General features: G+C 42.4%; 2 protein-coding genes across 2 annotated transcripts; both read right to left on the bottom strand.

Annotated features, from left to right (window-relative positions):
* eif1b (eukaryotic translation initiation factor 1B) lies at positions 1-3,939 on the bottom strand. Its single transcript, XM_080544284.1, has 4 exons — positions 3,727-3,939; positions 2,871-3,034; positions 1,863-1,964; positions 1-1,641 (listed from the first exon to the last, which is right to left on the bottom strand). The coding sequence occupies exons 1-4, from the start codon at positions 3,755-3,757 to the stop codon at positions 1,597-1,599; spliced, it is 342 nt and encodes a 113-aa protein (XP_080400410.1). The 5' UTR covers positions 3,758-3,939; the 3' UTR covers positions 1-1,596.
* Positions 3,764-13,929, bottom strand: LOC308169308 (putative ferric-chelate reductase 1; the record flags this gene model as incomplete). Its single annotated transcript, XM_080543994.1, has 15 exons — positions 3,764-3,847; positions 5,346-5,371; positions 5,515-5,652; positions 5,930-5,988; positions 6,492-6,583; positions 6,770-6,856; positions 6,960-7,075; positions 7,182-7,292; positions 7,404-7,548; positions 7,722-7,823; positions 8,423-8,617; positions 9,222-9,330; positions 9,783-9,880; positions 12,199-12,332; positions 13,833-13,929. 15 exons carry the CDS (start codon positions 13,927-13,929, stop codon positions 3,764-3,766), a joined length of 1,593 nt encoding a protein of 530 aa, XP_080400120.1.
* Positions 13,930-15,630: the final 1,701 nt, after the last annotated feature.

Here is a 15,630-nt window from a genome sequence, read left to right as displayed (position 1 = left end):
TTAAAATCATTCAGGACCATTATATCAATATATTTTCATACAAGGAAGGAAAGACTTACATGGTTTTCCACATTAAATGTTCATACAATTTCCCTTCATATTGCTTTGTGGTATGTAGTTACAAAAGTCAACATTCTGCCAGTAATTTGTCCCCAAAACAGTAGCATCCTATTTGTGGTGCAATTTGATTAATCCCAGTGACATGCAATCCCAAAAAATTTATTTAATTCAAGACTCATTGGCAGAAATGTAACTGACATGATCATGTGATGACAATGGATTCAACTCAGATTAGGCACTAGACTGGATTAACATTAGCGTGGTGTCAAAACTCTCTGGAATGTCAGTCAACAGTGGGGTCATGGGGACACCAGATATATCTAGCCTAATATACAGTTCTTACAGTAATAATATGCAATAGTCTACAAAACAGTTCCAATCCCCACATCATGCAATTACAAAGTTCGGTCCTTATTGGGAACAGATATTTTAGATGACCTCTTTAACATGACACATTGTAGTCCAAGGCATATTGCAGCCTTTTCTCAATTGTTAGAACATTCATTCCTAAAATTCTCTCCTGTCCTCCACTCACTTCTACTCAAAAGCATGGGAAGAAAATATCTAACTTGAGGAACCTAGATCTTGTCCTTCAATGTGTTTTGAGGAAGTATAGCAAGAAAGCTGGAGGAGAGGTTCCTAACAATTGAGAAAGGGCCGTTCACTCAACATACATGCAATGAATTGGGAACAGGGATGGACCAAGCATCTTTGGCTCTAAAAGGACTAATGAATCTAACCAGTCCATCCATGTCACTCACTTTCACTTCGCTTACCCTGCGGGAATATATGTGGAGGATTTACAGAACCTAAGTGCAGTGGCTCGGTTCTGCAATTTGCATGATCCAGAACACTGACAACACATCATTTAGCACTGAGTGACTAAAAAAAACAACCCCAAAAACAATGGTCAAGTGTATGCAAAGATCTCTGCCTGTGCAGGGAGTCTTGTATAAAAAAAATGCAACCAGTGGTTCAGGCATATTGCATAGATAAATGCATAATAAGAAATGGATCAGTGGTATTTCGCTTCTCTGTAAAACCACTCGAGCATCTCTTCACGTTAGTCTGCCCTTTGAGTTGGGGCCTCTGTCGCCCTTCCAAAGTTACAAGCTCCCACATTCTCCATAGATGGGGAGTAATGATGTAATGATTTAATGATGGAAACCACTGCTCAGGCTACCATCCATCACTGACCTACGGACAAACCCAATTAACAACAACTACCGCACTAAGGATTCTACCAAAGTGCATGCACTAAGAGTGTTTGTGTGCTTAAGATGTTATCGTTTACAACAATTTGACAAAAAAAGGGGCCTACATGTTGTCTGCTCGTTTCAAGTCAGATCTGAGAGGGAGAATAGGAAAGGGTGAATAAGAGCCGAGATGGGAGATTTTTCGTCTTGAAAAGGGGGACATTTTTATTGCCTCAGAGTGTTACATCAGACATGTTGCTAAACTTTATTGATCAATGCATAACGAGGAGGAAAAGACTAAAGGCAGAGGAACTCCTGGTCTTGGGGCCACAGCATTACTTTAAAATCCGTGAACCTTCAACTGCTCCTCCCTGACAATGCCGATCTGGTGGGAAATACAAAGACATCACTCACTCACACAGAAGATACACCAGACATATTCAAGGTGCTACATAATGACCGTAATACTTTCTCAAAGATGTATTTCACTGAGTGAAATCCCAAGTAAAAATTACTTGTCTGCGACCACAACAATAATGATGGTAATGCAGCTGATAGTGGTCAGGTTTATTATGTTCTGTGGAGTGTTAACATAGAAGACCTTACCTCAAGGAGGAACTGGCAGATGTGTTTCCTCTGGTCTCCCTGCAGCTGGATGACCTCGCCGTATTCAGGGTGCTCAATCACAGTACCATTGCAGGCAAATTTCTATTAAACATAAAAACATGCATCGATTGGCCACAAATAAAACTGCATTCACATGACCATAGACAGACAGTTGATAAACTGGTAGGCAACATCGTATTACTTTTCTTTTTCAGGTACATTTCTATAAACACTTACTATACTACTTCAGTAAAAGTCAATTCAACATCTTAGAACGACACAAATGATGAGATTAAAGTGAGAAAGGAACTGTCAGTTATGCAGCATCCCCTATACATGACTTCCCCATCCCCCATCATGGTATGCTCATTTGGTTCTAGGGAAAATGTAACTCCCAGTTGGTGAACTCTGACATTAATGCATTAATGTGTTCTTGAAGTGGGAACTCAACTAATGAGATTTTGTTTGCAATTCATAACGAACATTAACAAACAAAAAATATACATTATGGGTGATTGTTAACCATTGTTGAACAATGTTGAAATTGGACAGAAAGATTCATATTGTTAACATTTTAAACATTTACTGTGGAAATCAGTATTTGTTTTCTGACGAGATAGGTAAGGTTACAGTGGATGGGTAATCTAAACTTGGGTATCATACTGGTTGGTCATTGATTCTCATGGTAATTTCCGACTTGTACTCGTATTTCTGGATCCGACAGCTGCTGAACGCAGAATAACACAGGCCTCGTGTCAATCTCATCATCTGGGAGGGGCAGGGGGTGGACCCTTGTGGATTCCACAGTAATACGCTACTGTCAAATGGAGTGTTAGGGAATGCAGCTGAGATCTTGACCTGGCAAATCGCTTTTCCACTTCCACATGCTTAGCCAAAAACCACAAGTGACTAGAAGGGGTTCAGCATCATGCTCTTTGGGTCAATTAGACTGGTTTTAAAATCATCACTGACCTGATGGGACGTGAACCAAAAACACAAACCACTCACCTTTTTGAAGGCTTTCACAAGCTTCTTCTTGTCGTAATCGGTTGCAATCCCCTGCACAGTGGTAAGGGTCTTGCGTCCGTTCCGTTGCTGTATCCTTATGTGGATTTTATCTTCAGTCCCGGCCGGGAGTAAGTCGTCACCCTTGGTTGCATCAGCAAAGGGATCTAAGTAAGAAGGAGGGAGAGGGAGAGTGGAGGGGGGGGTGGAGAGAGGGAGAGAGAGGGGGGGAGGGAGAGTGGAGGGGGGGGTGGAGGGGGAGAGAGAGTGGGGGGGAGAGGAGGGAGAGGGGAGGTGGAGGGAGAGGGGGGGGAGGAGGGAGAGAGAGAGTGGGGGGAGGTGGAGGGAGAGAGAGAGGGGGAGAGGGAGAGAGAGGGGGAGGGGAGAGAGAGAAGGGGGGGAGGGAGAGAGAGAGAGGGGGGAGGGGGAGAGAGAAGGGGGGGAGAGAGAGGGGGGAGGGGGAGAGAGAGGGGGGGGGAGAGAGAGAGGGGGGGGGGAGAGAGAGAAGGGGGAGAGGGGGGGGGAGGGAGAGGGGGAGGGAGAGGGGGGAGGGGGAGGCGGAAGGGAGGAACAAAACAGAGCCCAGATTACAATTCCGTGCCGTTTGTTCGTCGCTTAGACACATTACAAAGGCGAACTGACACGTGACCAGGCCACCAAATATGATCGAGTCGAAAGCCATCCGTGTTTACGACTTTGATAACCACTTAACTACCTAGCAACGGTTACCAAGAGAATTACAATGTTATGTACTTAGCTATGGTTACCATTAGAACGTCTAGAACGGCTAAGTGCTAGGTAGCTTAGCATTAGCAACCGTTCGTTCGCTAGGTAGCGACACAGCAATTCAGCTACTTACCAAAAGATTGGAGATTCTGGATAGAGGACATGCGATATTAGGACGCTAACTTAGGGGTGATGAAATATCTCGGCGCTTCAATGCCGTTTAGTGTCTCTGGGTCTGACGTGAGTCTGGGTGGCTGGGCAGAGGAAGGAGAGAGACAAAGGCAGAAACGTCTGGCTGTAAAATGGCTGCGGGTAGAACGTCTCTCTGCTCAGAGGCTGGGTGTTGGTCAACTTCCTCGTTGGTTTCAGTCGTCACATAGTAGAGCGATGCTGCCATCTATCGCCCCGGAGTGGAAGTGCGCTAAGTAAACACTGAACGTTAAATAATAATAATAATAATAATACATTTATTTTATAAGGCGCCTTTCATGGCACTCAAGGTCGCCGTACAACAACACATTTCAAAACAGTTACAAAATTCAAAATACAAAATACATAGAAATATACAGTATAAAACATAGCTAGTAGCAGAGCAGCACGGGAACAGTAAATCAACAGGGATACGCCTGCGTAAACAGGTGGTTAAATTAAATTAAAGGTTCAATGCTCCATTTAAAGTTAACGTAATGTAATGACAGACACATTATTATTATTTTTTACAATGTATTTATTTTTCCTTTATCATCCGTCACATTGAGATGTACAACTCTTCGTGAGTCATGGCCAAGGCAGCGAGCATACAGTTTGTACAAAACAGTTAATTTTCCAGCTTTTAATAATAGATACAATTTTAAGAAAATCACAAATCAGTTATCAACACAAATAATTTAACTCACGAGAATACAAAACAAAACGTATTAGGCTCTTACATGTTTTATCTGAAAAATGAGTAGGCCCAATTGATTTGTGAAGTGGATGCTTAAGATGTTGATGAATCAATGCCACCCAGTGGAAAGATGAGTTAATATAAATTTGCAACATCAAAGGAATCAATTGGCATAAGGCATTTCATATCTTTAAAACATCTTTAAAACATGAATTATAGGTGTGATAAAATACAAGAGATTTAAAACAGACCTTCTATAAACATGTCACACCTGATCATGTAACACAGTAGTGTCTCAATTGGCAATTTAGATTTTTCAGGAGATCTTCATGACAAGCCAATTCCAACGAGAAGTGCCACCAAAAATGCCACGTTTCCAAGGCAAAACACGACCAGTAATACAAATTCTGTACTTGTCTGTAAAGAAAAGAGCATTATACAACAGTTAGTTCCGACCAAGTAATTTGATTGGACAAGAGGCATTCCATGAGTGCTGATATACAGTATAACAGCGCTGGGACTTTTAACTATATGTATCACTCCAAAATGACCGTTAATACAAAGTAGCTGGCCTGCAGATGTTTGTGTTCAGGTTACTAGGCAACAGTCCAGTTGCGGAACAATTTTTTGTTGACGGAGCCAAAATAAATGATTAAATAAACAAACCAATCATAATCTGTTGTTACTTATTACTGTTAACTAATAAATTGTGCTGTAGAACTGTTGTATAAAAGCAATATCACTTTAATTAAACAATGCTGTGGGTGCTTGTCTAGTCCAGGGCCAGTATCCCTCATGGAAATTCACAGATATTATGCAAACAATAGAAGAACAGAAGAGGTCATGAAAATTAAAAGCGTGCTTACCGAGTTAGAATCATCCTCTTCTACATCTACATAAAAAGAAAACAGCATTCTATAAAGCACATCTTTACATTCCTGACAGAAAATAATGTCCTTTAATAGATCCACATCTAGGTCATTCTATATAGAGAATGTAAGTAACAACTACCTGAATAATGAGAGATGACCTTACCTTTTTGCTTCCATCTTTTATTAAAATCCAGCAGTATGTATAATGCTGCCTCCCATGCAACAAACCCACCCATGGTTTTCAACATTGTTTTATCCGGAGTGCTTTCAATCAGTGAAAGCCCAGTAAATATGGCTGCCACTGAAAAAAAAAGAAGTATTTTTAATATAATTACTGAGATAGTCAAAGAACAAAACAGTCAAACGACAGTAACAGTCAGTAAAATAACACAGCAAATCAATAAGCACGAGATGGTGGACACAAACACATCAGGGAACTAATTATATTCAATGAAACATTTGATGCCCCTAACAGTATTGCTTGAGACATTATACCTTTGAGGGGGAAAAGGGTGTTCTAATTTACACTATCAGAGTCAATCCAATACATAGTTCCATTCAGAATCACAGTTCCTTACCAGCTAGGCCTTTTATCGCGACTGCATTCAAAGCATGTGACCAATTGAAAAGAAATCTCCTGTGATGAACAATGAACAATGACACAACACATTAATTCACTCACACAACACATGTTAGACGAATAAACATACAGGTGCAACTCAAAAAATTAGAATATCGTGCAAAAGTTCATTGATTTCAGTAATTCAACTTAAAGGGTTAAACTTAAATATTATATAGACTCATTGCATTGTACATATGCATGATTATACTTTTCAGAGGGCTGACATTTCTGTATTTAAAATCCTTTTCCTATTGATTTAATGTAATATTAAACATTTCTGAGATATTTAATTTGGGGTTTTCATAAGCTGTAAGCCATAATCATCAAATTTATAACAAATAAAGGCTTTAAATATCTCGCTTTGCATGTAATGAGTCTAGTATATAATATCTAAGTTTAACCCTTTAAGTTGAATTACTGAAATAAATGAACTTTTGCACGATATTCCCATTTTTTGAGTTGCACCTGTACACACATGAACTCAGATGGATATGTATAGTATATGGATAATCACATACCAGTGTTGATGGGGTCCACACCGGAACAGGGCCGCGGTGGGTTGGATTAAGGTCAGAACCATGATGATGCAGCCCAACACAGGGTGAGCTCCCTACAAACATACTGGGGTCATTAACTGTACTATCAACGTGCATTTAAAGGATTTGACTGACTTTGCATAATCACAGTGTCCCTTTTCTCATGCAGTTGTAGTTTGTTTTTAACAAACTAACTATTTACCACAGTGTTTGCTTGTTTAAAATGCATTAAAATAGCCGTACGTAAGTGTCAGACATACCCCACTCCAGCCTTTAACATGTGAAAAAACCAAAATGAAGGCGATGCTGGTGGCAGCAACAGTGAGCGCCATAAGAGACACATGAGCCTGACGAACAGAAAGAAACAACAGAATTTGTCAGGGGGCACAAAATGATTATATGTCTTGTTGTTCATCTGCAATGCAACACTGGGGACATTGAAAAACTCACCATGAACCAAATGGCTTTGCCAAAGCAATTTTTCCCCTTGGCGAAACCTTTCAGATACCTGGCGATGATCATACCCACACTACCTGTAGTCATCCAGGCGATCAACATCAAGGCACCTGCAGCACAATTTACATTACTATCTGTTATAATCAGTTTGTTATAGTACACATTTGAAAGGTTGTGTCAATTCTTCTCCCTGCAAAAACAGCAATCTTACTATACCATGTGCTTTAATAATACGGGGCAGCTCTGCTTTTGTCACAAGCTGAGGTTTTGAAATGTCCACCTTGTTGTCGCTGATGAAGGGTGTGCTTGGATGAAACCGGATTTGTCCTGTCATTAGACAACAAGAGAACATTCTTTTCAAGTACACATTGTTTTAAAGAACCAAATAAAAATCACTCGGTGAAACAAACCGGTCCTCTTCCATGTGTATCTGCCTACCGTTACTCGTGGGTCCATAAGCAAACAAGAGATAGTAGGTCCAAGAAAACACGGCACTCCGCTGGGTCGAGATGGGGTTCTGGGACGTGAAGGAACAGCTGATGACCCCGTCACGCATTGAAGCTTTAACAGCAGAAACATTTTGCTAAGAGGGAACACAAACATAATGTCAATATTGGTTGTTTTAAAAAATGATTAACTTTATTAGTTTACAGTAACGATTTTCTAATGATATAATTATATAGACAAACGGTATCATTCACCAAAGACGTCATTCAGACGTCAACAAGCAAGATTAGGAGAAGGTGTAGTATGTACCAGAGGAAGTATTTCTGGAGCAAATCTTCCTTTTGAATAAGCGTGTTGCAATTGGATGAACCCATTACTGCCCCGACCACAGATGTAAATGTCATCATGTCCCTTAAAAGAGGAAGAGAAAGACAATGAACAACACCACCACACATTCAGCTGAACATCCAAATGAAGACATGGTGCAATCACTATACAAAAAATAAACAACAACAAAATCTAAATTCAGTGGCAGTTGGTAATTTCCATTTCAAACCCATTTTCTAACTTGTGACAACGACTACAGTTTTTAAGGTACGCATACATAATATGTTTCACCTGGATCCCAGGATTCCTACAGTGTAAATATCTAAGCTGTGGCATTTATAGTTTTTCAAATATTCAGTGTTGTTTGAAACCATGATCAAAACTCCACTCTAGCGGTAGCTACTATAGTGCATCTGGTCCCCAGGATCTCTACGGTGTGAATATCTAAGCTGTGAAATGTATACTTTTTGAGATAAAGCTTTTTGAGACACATAGGCGACTCCTGATTGGTTTACACACACACCACACACACCACACACACCACACACACACACGAGACACACACACACGAGACACACACACACGTGACACTTATAGAAGCGGCTGCACCGCCTAAAAACATGAAATCCTTTTGTATAACTCTTAAGAGGTTTGAAAAATGGAGGATGAAAAGCAATATTTACCATCCTCTGGTCATCAGAGAAACCAATAGAGATGTAGCCTTGTGAACGGCCTGTCAACTCAAACTGGACAGCTGTATCACTGGAAGAGGTCATGGCAGACATAAAGTAGCAGTTTGAGCTCACTGCAGGATCACAGTTGAGAGGTTGGCTAAAACACACCTTACGTATGCCACATCCAGCACTAGAGATGTTTAACTGTTCAGAAAAAACAAGAACACAGAGCACAAGAATATCTCCAAACATTTCACAATTCATGGAACAGTTACGATTTCATTCGAATCAATCGTTTCTTTCTCTTTTTTTTTTTTTTTTTTAATTAGTTTTTTCAGATTTTATCCCCTTTTTCACCCAATTTGGTAGCCAATTGAACCCAACCTAGCATCCAATTATCCCCTGCCTATTGCGTAGGATCCGCCGCACGACCCCGTGGCCGGCAGTCCCAGAGGAGGGCGCCAGGCAGACTAGCTGACTGGCTCCTCGAGCCCAGTACCGTTACTCCAGCACCAGACGGGGGCGGTGTTGCGCGACGGATCCTTGTCCGGAACTACTCCTATACCGCCCTCGGGAGCGGCCGCCCAATATGTCGCTCCCCGTGTGTGCCCCAGCCATATCCGGATCTGGCGAGCTGGGATACGATCCCAGTCCCCGGTGGGCAACTTGCACTAGTGGCCAGTGCTTAGACCGCTACACCACCGCGGGGCACCAATCGTTTCTTTCTCTGACTGACTCGGAGAAAGTCACCCCCAATATGAAACGAACAGATGAATCAGAGTTGACTAAAAAAGATCACCACACTTACTGAAGAGGGAGGTGGTGTTGCTGCTGTAGATGGAGGTGGTGTCGCTGCTGTCGATGTCGGTGGTGTTGCTGGTGTAGAGGCAGAAGTGGTGATGGAGGGTCTGGGTGTGCTGTGAACGTGTGGGTGTTCAACGTATGAGAGTAAAGGGCTTTTCACTTGAACCCAGAAGGTGGAAAAATCTTGTACAAAGGATGCCCTGTAAAAGCAACAGATAGAGAAAACACTGAAATCATGTGATCTACACTCGGCAAACACTTTATTAGGAACACTATAATAACACTGGGTAGGGCCCCCTTTTGCTCTCAAAACAGCCTCAATTCTTTGTGGCATTGATTCCATATTGATTCCACGAGATGTTGGAAACATTCCTTGGAGATGCTGCTCCATGATGACATGATTGCATGACGCCATTCCTGCAGATTTTTCAGGTGCACTTTCAAGTGGTGAATCTCGCGTTCTGCTACATCCCAAAGGTGTTCTATTGGATTCAGATCCAGTGACTGGGAAGGCCACTGAAGAACAGTGAATTTCAAGGAGGTTGATAGCAAATCTGTAAGTCACCTGAATTCAATGTTTTTGAGGTCTCCTGATGTTGGGGCCCTCCATGCCACCTGGATAGAGGTTTTAGGTGAACTTGACGTGTGGGAGACCGCAGAATTCTGGGAAGATGGAAAATGTAGCTTAGTCTCTAAATTAATACATTCGAGGGGATTGTTACTGAAGACCAACATTTGTTAATACTTTAATTAATTAATAATACATTATGTGTGAACGTGTTATCTAGCTAAACTGGCAGGTAAATACGAAAAGCAGAAAGCCGCATAAGGTGGTTGGCGGGGTTATGGAGGCCCGAACATTGCTGGTTTGAACAGACTTGCAACCCGAATGTCGCTGGTCAAATCATATTGCTAATTTGGTGATAACTCTTGCTAATTGTTGTTGCTAACCCTAACCCTGTTGTAGAATGAGAAGGTTCTATCTCCGTTTAGAATGAGAAGGTTCTATCTCCGTTTAGGGCAGTTCAGAGATATTGAGCGTCAACGTTTTTACATTCCATTATGTTTTGTGAGATGGAACCTTTGTATTTTATGAATTACTAACTCAAACATTTCAACATTTTAAAAATAACACCACACAGGCATTAATAAACACCTAATGGATCAGATTATGTCAAAAACTAAATTTTGACAAAAATGGAGATAGAACCTTATAATTCTAACGTCACGAGCTGAGAACAGACTTACATGTACACTACTGCAGGTGAGGACAGACTTACATGAACACTACTGCAGGTGAGGACAGACTTACATGAACACTACTGCAGGTGAGGACAGACTTACATGAACACTACTGCAGGTGAACACAGACTTACATGGACACTACTGCAGGTGAGGACAGACTTACATGAACACTACTGCAGGTGAGGACAGACTTACATGAACACTACTGCAGGTGAGGACAGACTTACATGAACACTACTGCAGGTGAGGACAGACTTACATGAACACTACTGCAGGTGAACACAGACTTACATGAACACTACTGCAGGTGAGGACAGACTTACATGAACACTACTGCAGCTGAACACAGACTTACATGAACACTACTGCAGGTGAGGACAGACTTACATGGACACTACTGCAGGTGAGGACAGACTTACATGGACACTACTGCAGCTGAGGACAGACTTACATGGACACTACAGTACTGCAGGTGAGGACAGACTTACATGGACACTACTGCAGGTGAGGACAGACTTACATGAACACTACTGCAGGTGAGGACAGACTTACATGGACACTACTGCAGGTGAGGACAGACTTACATGTTCACTACTGCAGGTGAGGACAGACTTACATGAACACTACTGCAGGTGAGGACAGACTTACATGAACACTACTGCAGGTGAGGACAGACTTACATGAACACTACTGCAGGTGAGGACAGACTTACATGAACACTACTGCAGGTGAGGACAGACTTACATGAACACTACCGCAGGGGAGGACAGACTTACATGAACACTACTGCAGGTGAGGACAGACTTACATGAACACTACCGCAGGGGAGGACAGACTTACATGAACACTACTGCAGGTGAGGACAGACTTACATGAACACTACTGCAGGTGAGGACAGACTTACATGAACACTACCGCAGGTGAGGACAGACTTACATGAACACTACTGCAGGTGAGGACAGACTTACATGGACACTACTGCAGGTGAACACAGACTTACATGGACACTACTGCAGGTGAGGACAGACTTACATGAACACTACTGCAGGTGAGGACAGACTTACATGAACACTACTGCAGGTGAGGACAGACTTACATGAACACTACTGCAGCTGAGGACAGACTTACATGAACACTACTGCAGGTGAGGACAGACTTACATGTTCACTACTGCAGGTGAGGACAGACTTACATGAACACTACCGCAGGTGAGGACAGACTTACATGAACACTACTGCAGGTGAGGACAGACTTACATGAACACTACTGCAGGTGAGGACAGACTTACATGAACACTACTGCAGCTGAGGACAGACTTACATGAACACTACTGCAGGTGAGGACAGACTTACATGGACACTACTGCAGGTGAGGACAGACTTACATGAACACTACTGCAGGTGAGGACAGACTTACATGGACACTACTGCAGGTGAGGACAGACTTACATGGACACTACTGCAGGTGAGGACAGACTTACATGAACACTACTGCAGGTGAGGACAGACTTACATGAACACTACTGCAGGTGAGGACAGACTTACATGAACACTACTGCAGGTGAGGACAGACTTACATGAACACTACTGCAGGTGAGGACAGACTTACATGGACACTACTGCAGCTGAGGACAGACTTACATGAACACTACTGCAGGTGAGGACACACTTACATGGACACTACCGCAGGTGAGGACAGACTTACATGGACACTACCGCAGGTGAGGACAGACTTACCTGGACACTACTGCAGGTGAGGAGCTGGGCCCTGTCGTCCGTTCCAGTGAATGATCCCACAGGAGTGCTTCCTCCGACCTCTTGAGCTTGGAGCATGAAACCAGCGAATGGGCCCGAATCTGCCATGAGCTGCACTGTAAACGGGTCAGACAAATAAGGATTTAGAAAATGTTATTTAATTAAATTGGCTAAAAAAAAAGCTATTAGATAGAATACGTCTCTCCAGGACTTTGGCCAGGCAAGGCAAGATGGAAATTGGTCTGCTGAGACGACCAATCTGGCACCAAAGTGCAGATGGTGCTGAAACCTACCCCATGGGACGTGGACCATCAAGTGGCCTTGTTAATTATAGGTTGTGGTGCGTATAGCCTTCAGAATCATTAGTTTACATAGCGGTGTGAGATGTTTGTCTAGTCTATTATGAGGTTTACATTTACGGCATTTAGCAGACGCCTTTATCCAAAGCGACTTACAACAAATATTTGTCTAAGTAAGTGAATCATCTGTCCATCAGTCATCGCAAGAGAAGTAATCTCTGCTCGGGGTCAGGGGTCATTGGCAGTCATAGTGCTAGAAGAAGGGAGAATTAAGCCTGGTACACACATAAAGATAATCTGGTCAGTTTTGGCCCGATTTCCCCCCCCTTCCGACCAAGGACAGCAAACGCCCGATTATCGGATGGCTCTTAAAATTATCCTACAAGATTATCCTACAAGATTATCCTGTGGTGTGAGGTGTGTTCAGGTTGTACAGGTCAGTCAGGGTACCCTAACCCTTGATCAAGCGACATTTCTGGTTTGGGGGACGAGACTCTAGTCTAGACTGTCGTAGGACAGATCTTTATGTAGGTGGTGGGCTGTATTGGGAATATCTGAGCACACCACACACAATACGATCAAAACTGTTCAATCCATGATTTTTTATCTTCATGTGTGGGGTCTCTCTCAGATAAAAAAAATCTGTTAAGAGTTAGAAAATCTTTATGTGTGTACCAGGCTTAAGTTCGTTCCACCAGCTGGGAGCCAGGACAGTGAAAAGCTGTGACCAGGTATGAAGTTAAATATGCTATAGATTAAATAGTTTAAATCTAGGAAATGATGTTGCTGCCCAGTCATACAAATATCACACTGTGACTTTAACAAATGAAACCATCTCAAACAAATGTTTATATACAAATAGGCCCATCCCATATATGTTCTTTGAGTGTCTGTGTGTGTTTACACCCCAAAACTTTCAACAACTGTAGTCGCTCTATGAGTAGAGGGCTGCAAGGGAACTTTCCTGGCTACACAGTGTACAGATCTTTACTTTTGCCTGCTTGCGGCTCTGTCAGTAAGCGCATTGAGTTGCATCTTGTAAGAAATGCGCTAAACAAATAAAAATTGATTTGATTTGATTTGATAACTAACCAACCAAGCAAACAAACAACGACTCACATGCAACTATCCATGCATGATGAGGTCATAACATAAAACAACAGGTGTGTGCGTGTGTGTGTGTGTGCAACAGGTGTGTGCATTACGACGACACTCATGAAATGATACGGAGTGTCACATCTGATCGGAGATATATCTATGCATGCATGCAACACAGAACAACCGTAGTCCAATATTAGGAGAACTATAAGGACTCACCTGTGATCTCATCGCCTCCAGAGTAGGTGGTCTGATCAATAGTGATCGTATAAGGCGCAGAGCTGGTCTGAGCGCTGACATAATGACCGGGGGTCATATTGTCACAAGCCGCGGTAACCTGCCCTGAGCTGTAGCATCGCACGATCGGAATAATGTAAGCGAGTAGAAATATACACCAACCCATCTCGATTAAGATGTTAAAATAAAAAAAATCCCCACTCCAATCTCCCTCTCCAAAAACCTAACGCAAGTTTCTCATCCAGAAGCCCCTCGAGGAGGAGGGTGATTTTATGTAGATCTTGGCCAATGGTGCGAACTCAAAGGTTGTGGTGTGGGTGGAAACCTTTAGGCCATTACATAGGCCACACGCCCAACATTGTATACACTCACTGAACACTGTGACTGGACACATCCTTCATTCAGGTAGTGTCATGGGGTGGGGAATGCTTTCTTGGCACACTTTGGACCCTACAATCATCACTTGAATACCACTGTACTCAGCAGATTAACACATTGACGACCACAACCCATTTTTGCTCAACAACAGATACATTTCAGCTGTGGGAAATGTCAGATTTCTCTCTCTGGTCCCCCCTGATGAGACTTTATCCAAAAAGCACAAACACAATACTTGTTCCTTTAGTAGGTTTTAATCAAGTAGTTGGCAAAGTACGGTTTATACAATCAACACAAACAGATCAACCAGGCAGAAAGCCCTCAGCATTGGGCTGGCACACATTTTCGAGAGAGCTGGACAGCCGGGTCCAAGGCGGGGTCAGTACCCAGTTCTGGATTCTAACGTGGGTATCTAGGGTGGCATTAGCTTTTTTTTTTTTACATAGATGCCTATTATCTCCCATGAGAAATAGATTGATGCAGTTATGGTGGCCATCTGCCTTACCCTCCTAGATCAGGCCACATTCTAATAGTATCTATGGCCTATCAGGAGAGAGAGCAGTACAACACAAACTCAGAACTCTGGAATGAGAGTTTTATATAATGATAAACAGTTAGTGTGTAAGTCTGTACCATATTGCACACCGTACGACAGTGTGTTACATCTCACTGCTACCTGCACAGCATTTTTGCACAACCTGACTATTACTTGAACTTCCCGTAATGTTGATTACATTAACAATGTTGATACTGATTTGCATTCTGCTGCCATTACTTTATTCTATTATTGTTGAGCTGCATTCTGCTGCGATTGCTACTATTGACGCTATCGCTGCTATTGTTGATTGTTGTTTTTGTCTATGACAACTAGAAACCCATGACAATGTTGACCCACGCCCAGGGGTTAGCTTAGGCTCCTGTCCCCTTGGTCTCCACCTTCGTGATACTGTTGAGAAGGGAGGGCCGAAACCACCCACATCACCATCATCCTCATCTTAACAGTACATGTGACCTCCCCTCTTTGTGTTTGGCTTGGGCCTTGCCTGAGGGTGTGACCATCACTTGTGTATAAAAGTCCATGTTTCCTATCTGTAAACACTTTTCTGAGAACCGTTCACTGACAAACCTTGAAACTGTTCTCCTTTTGATATAGATAATTAAATACCTTTTCTATGCATTTGAAGAAACCAGGCTGCCATCTTCTATTTAGACAATACTTATATAATTCCCTTACAATTGCTATTTATTAGTTAGTGCTTAATCTCCCATCTTACCTCACATAGTTATTGAAGTGTAAGACCATACAAACTCATTGGAGTTGGTTAACTCTCCACCGAATACAGTACATCCGTTTTGGTGCACCTCACTGCTGGAATCTACAGAGTACGTTACATTTGACTGT

Source organism: Nansenia antarctica (assembly GCF_963989245.1).
Source record: "Nansenia antarctica genome assembly, chromosome: 13".
NCBI classification, from domain to species: Eukaryota; Metazoa; Chordata; class Actinopteri; order Argentiniformes; family Microstomatidae; genus Nansenia; species Nansenia antarctica.
The sequence above is the reverse complement of the archived record's forward strand: the minus strand, read 5'-3'. Positions and strand labels throughout refer to the sequence as shown.

Excerpts from the sequence above, each read along its gene's own strand:
- eif1b (XM_080544284.1), bottom strand. The coding sequence starts at position 3,757 with ATGTCCTCTATCCAGAATCTCCAATCTTTTG. Across the intron at positions 3,035-3,726 it reads CCAGAATCTCCAATCTTTTG|ATCCCTTTGCTGATGCAACC; the intron begins GTAAGTAGCTGA and ends CTTCTTACTTAG. Across the intron at positions 1,642-1,862 it reads TCTGCCAGTTCCTCCTTGAG|ATCGGCATTGTCAGGGAGGA; the intron begins GTAAGGTCTTCT and ends ATTTCCCACCAG.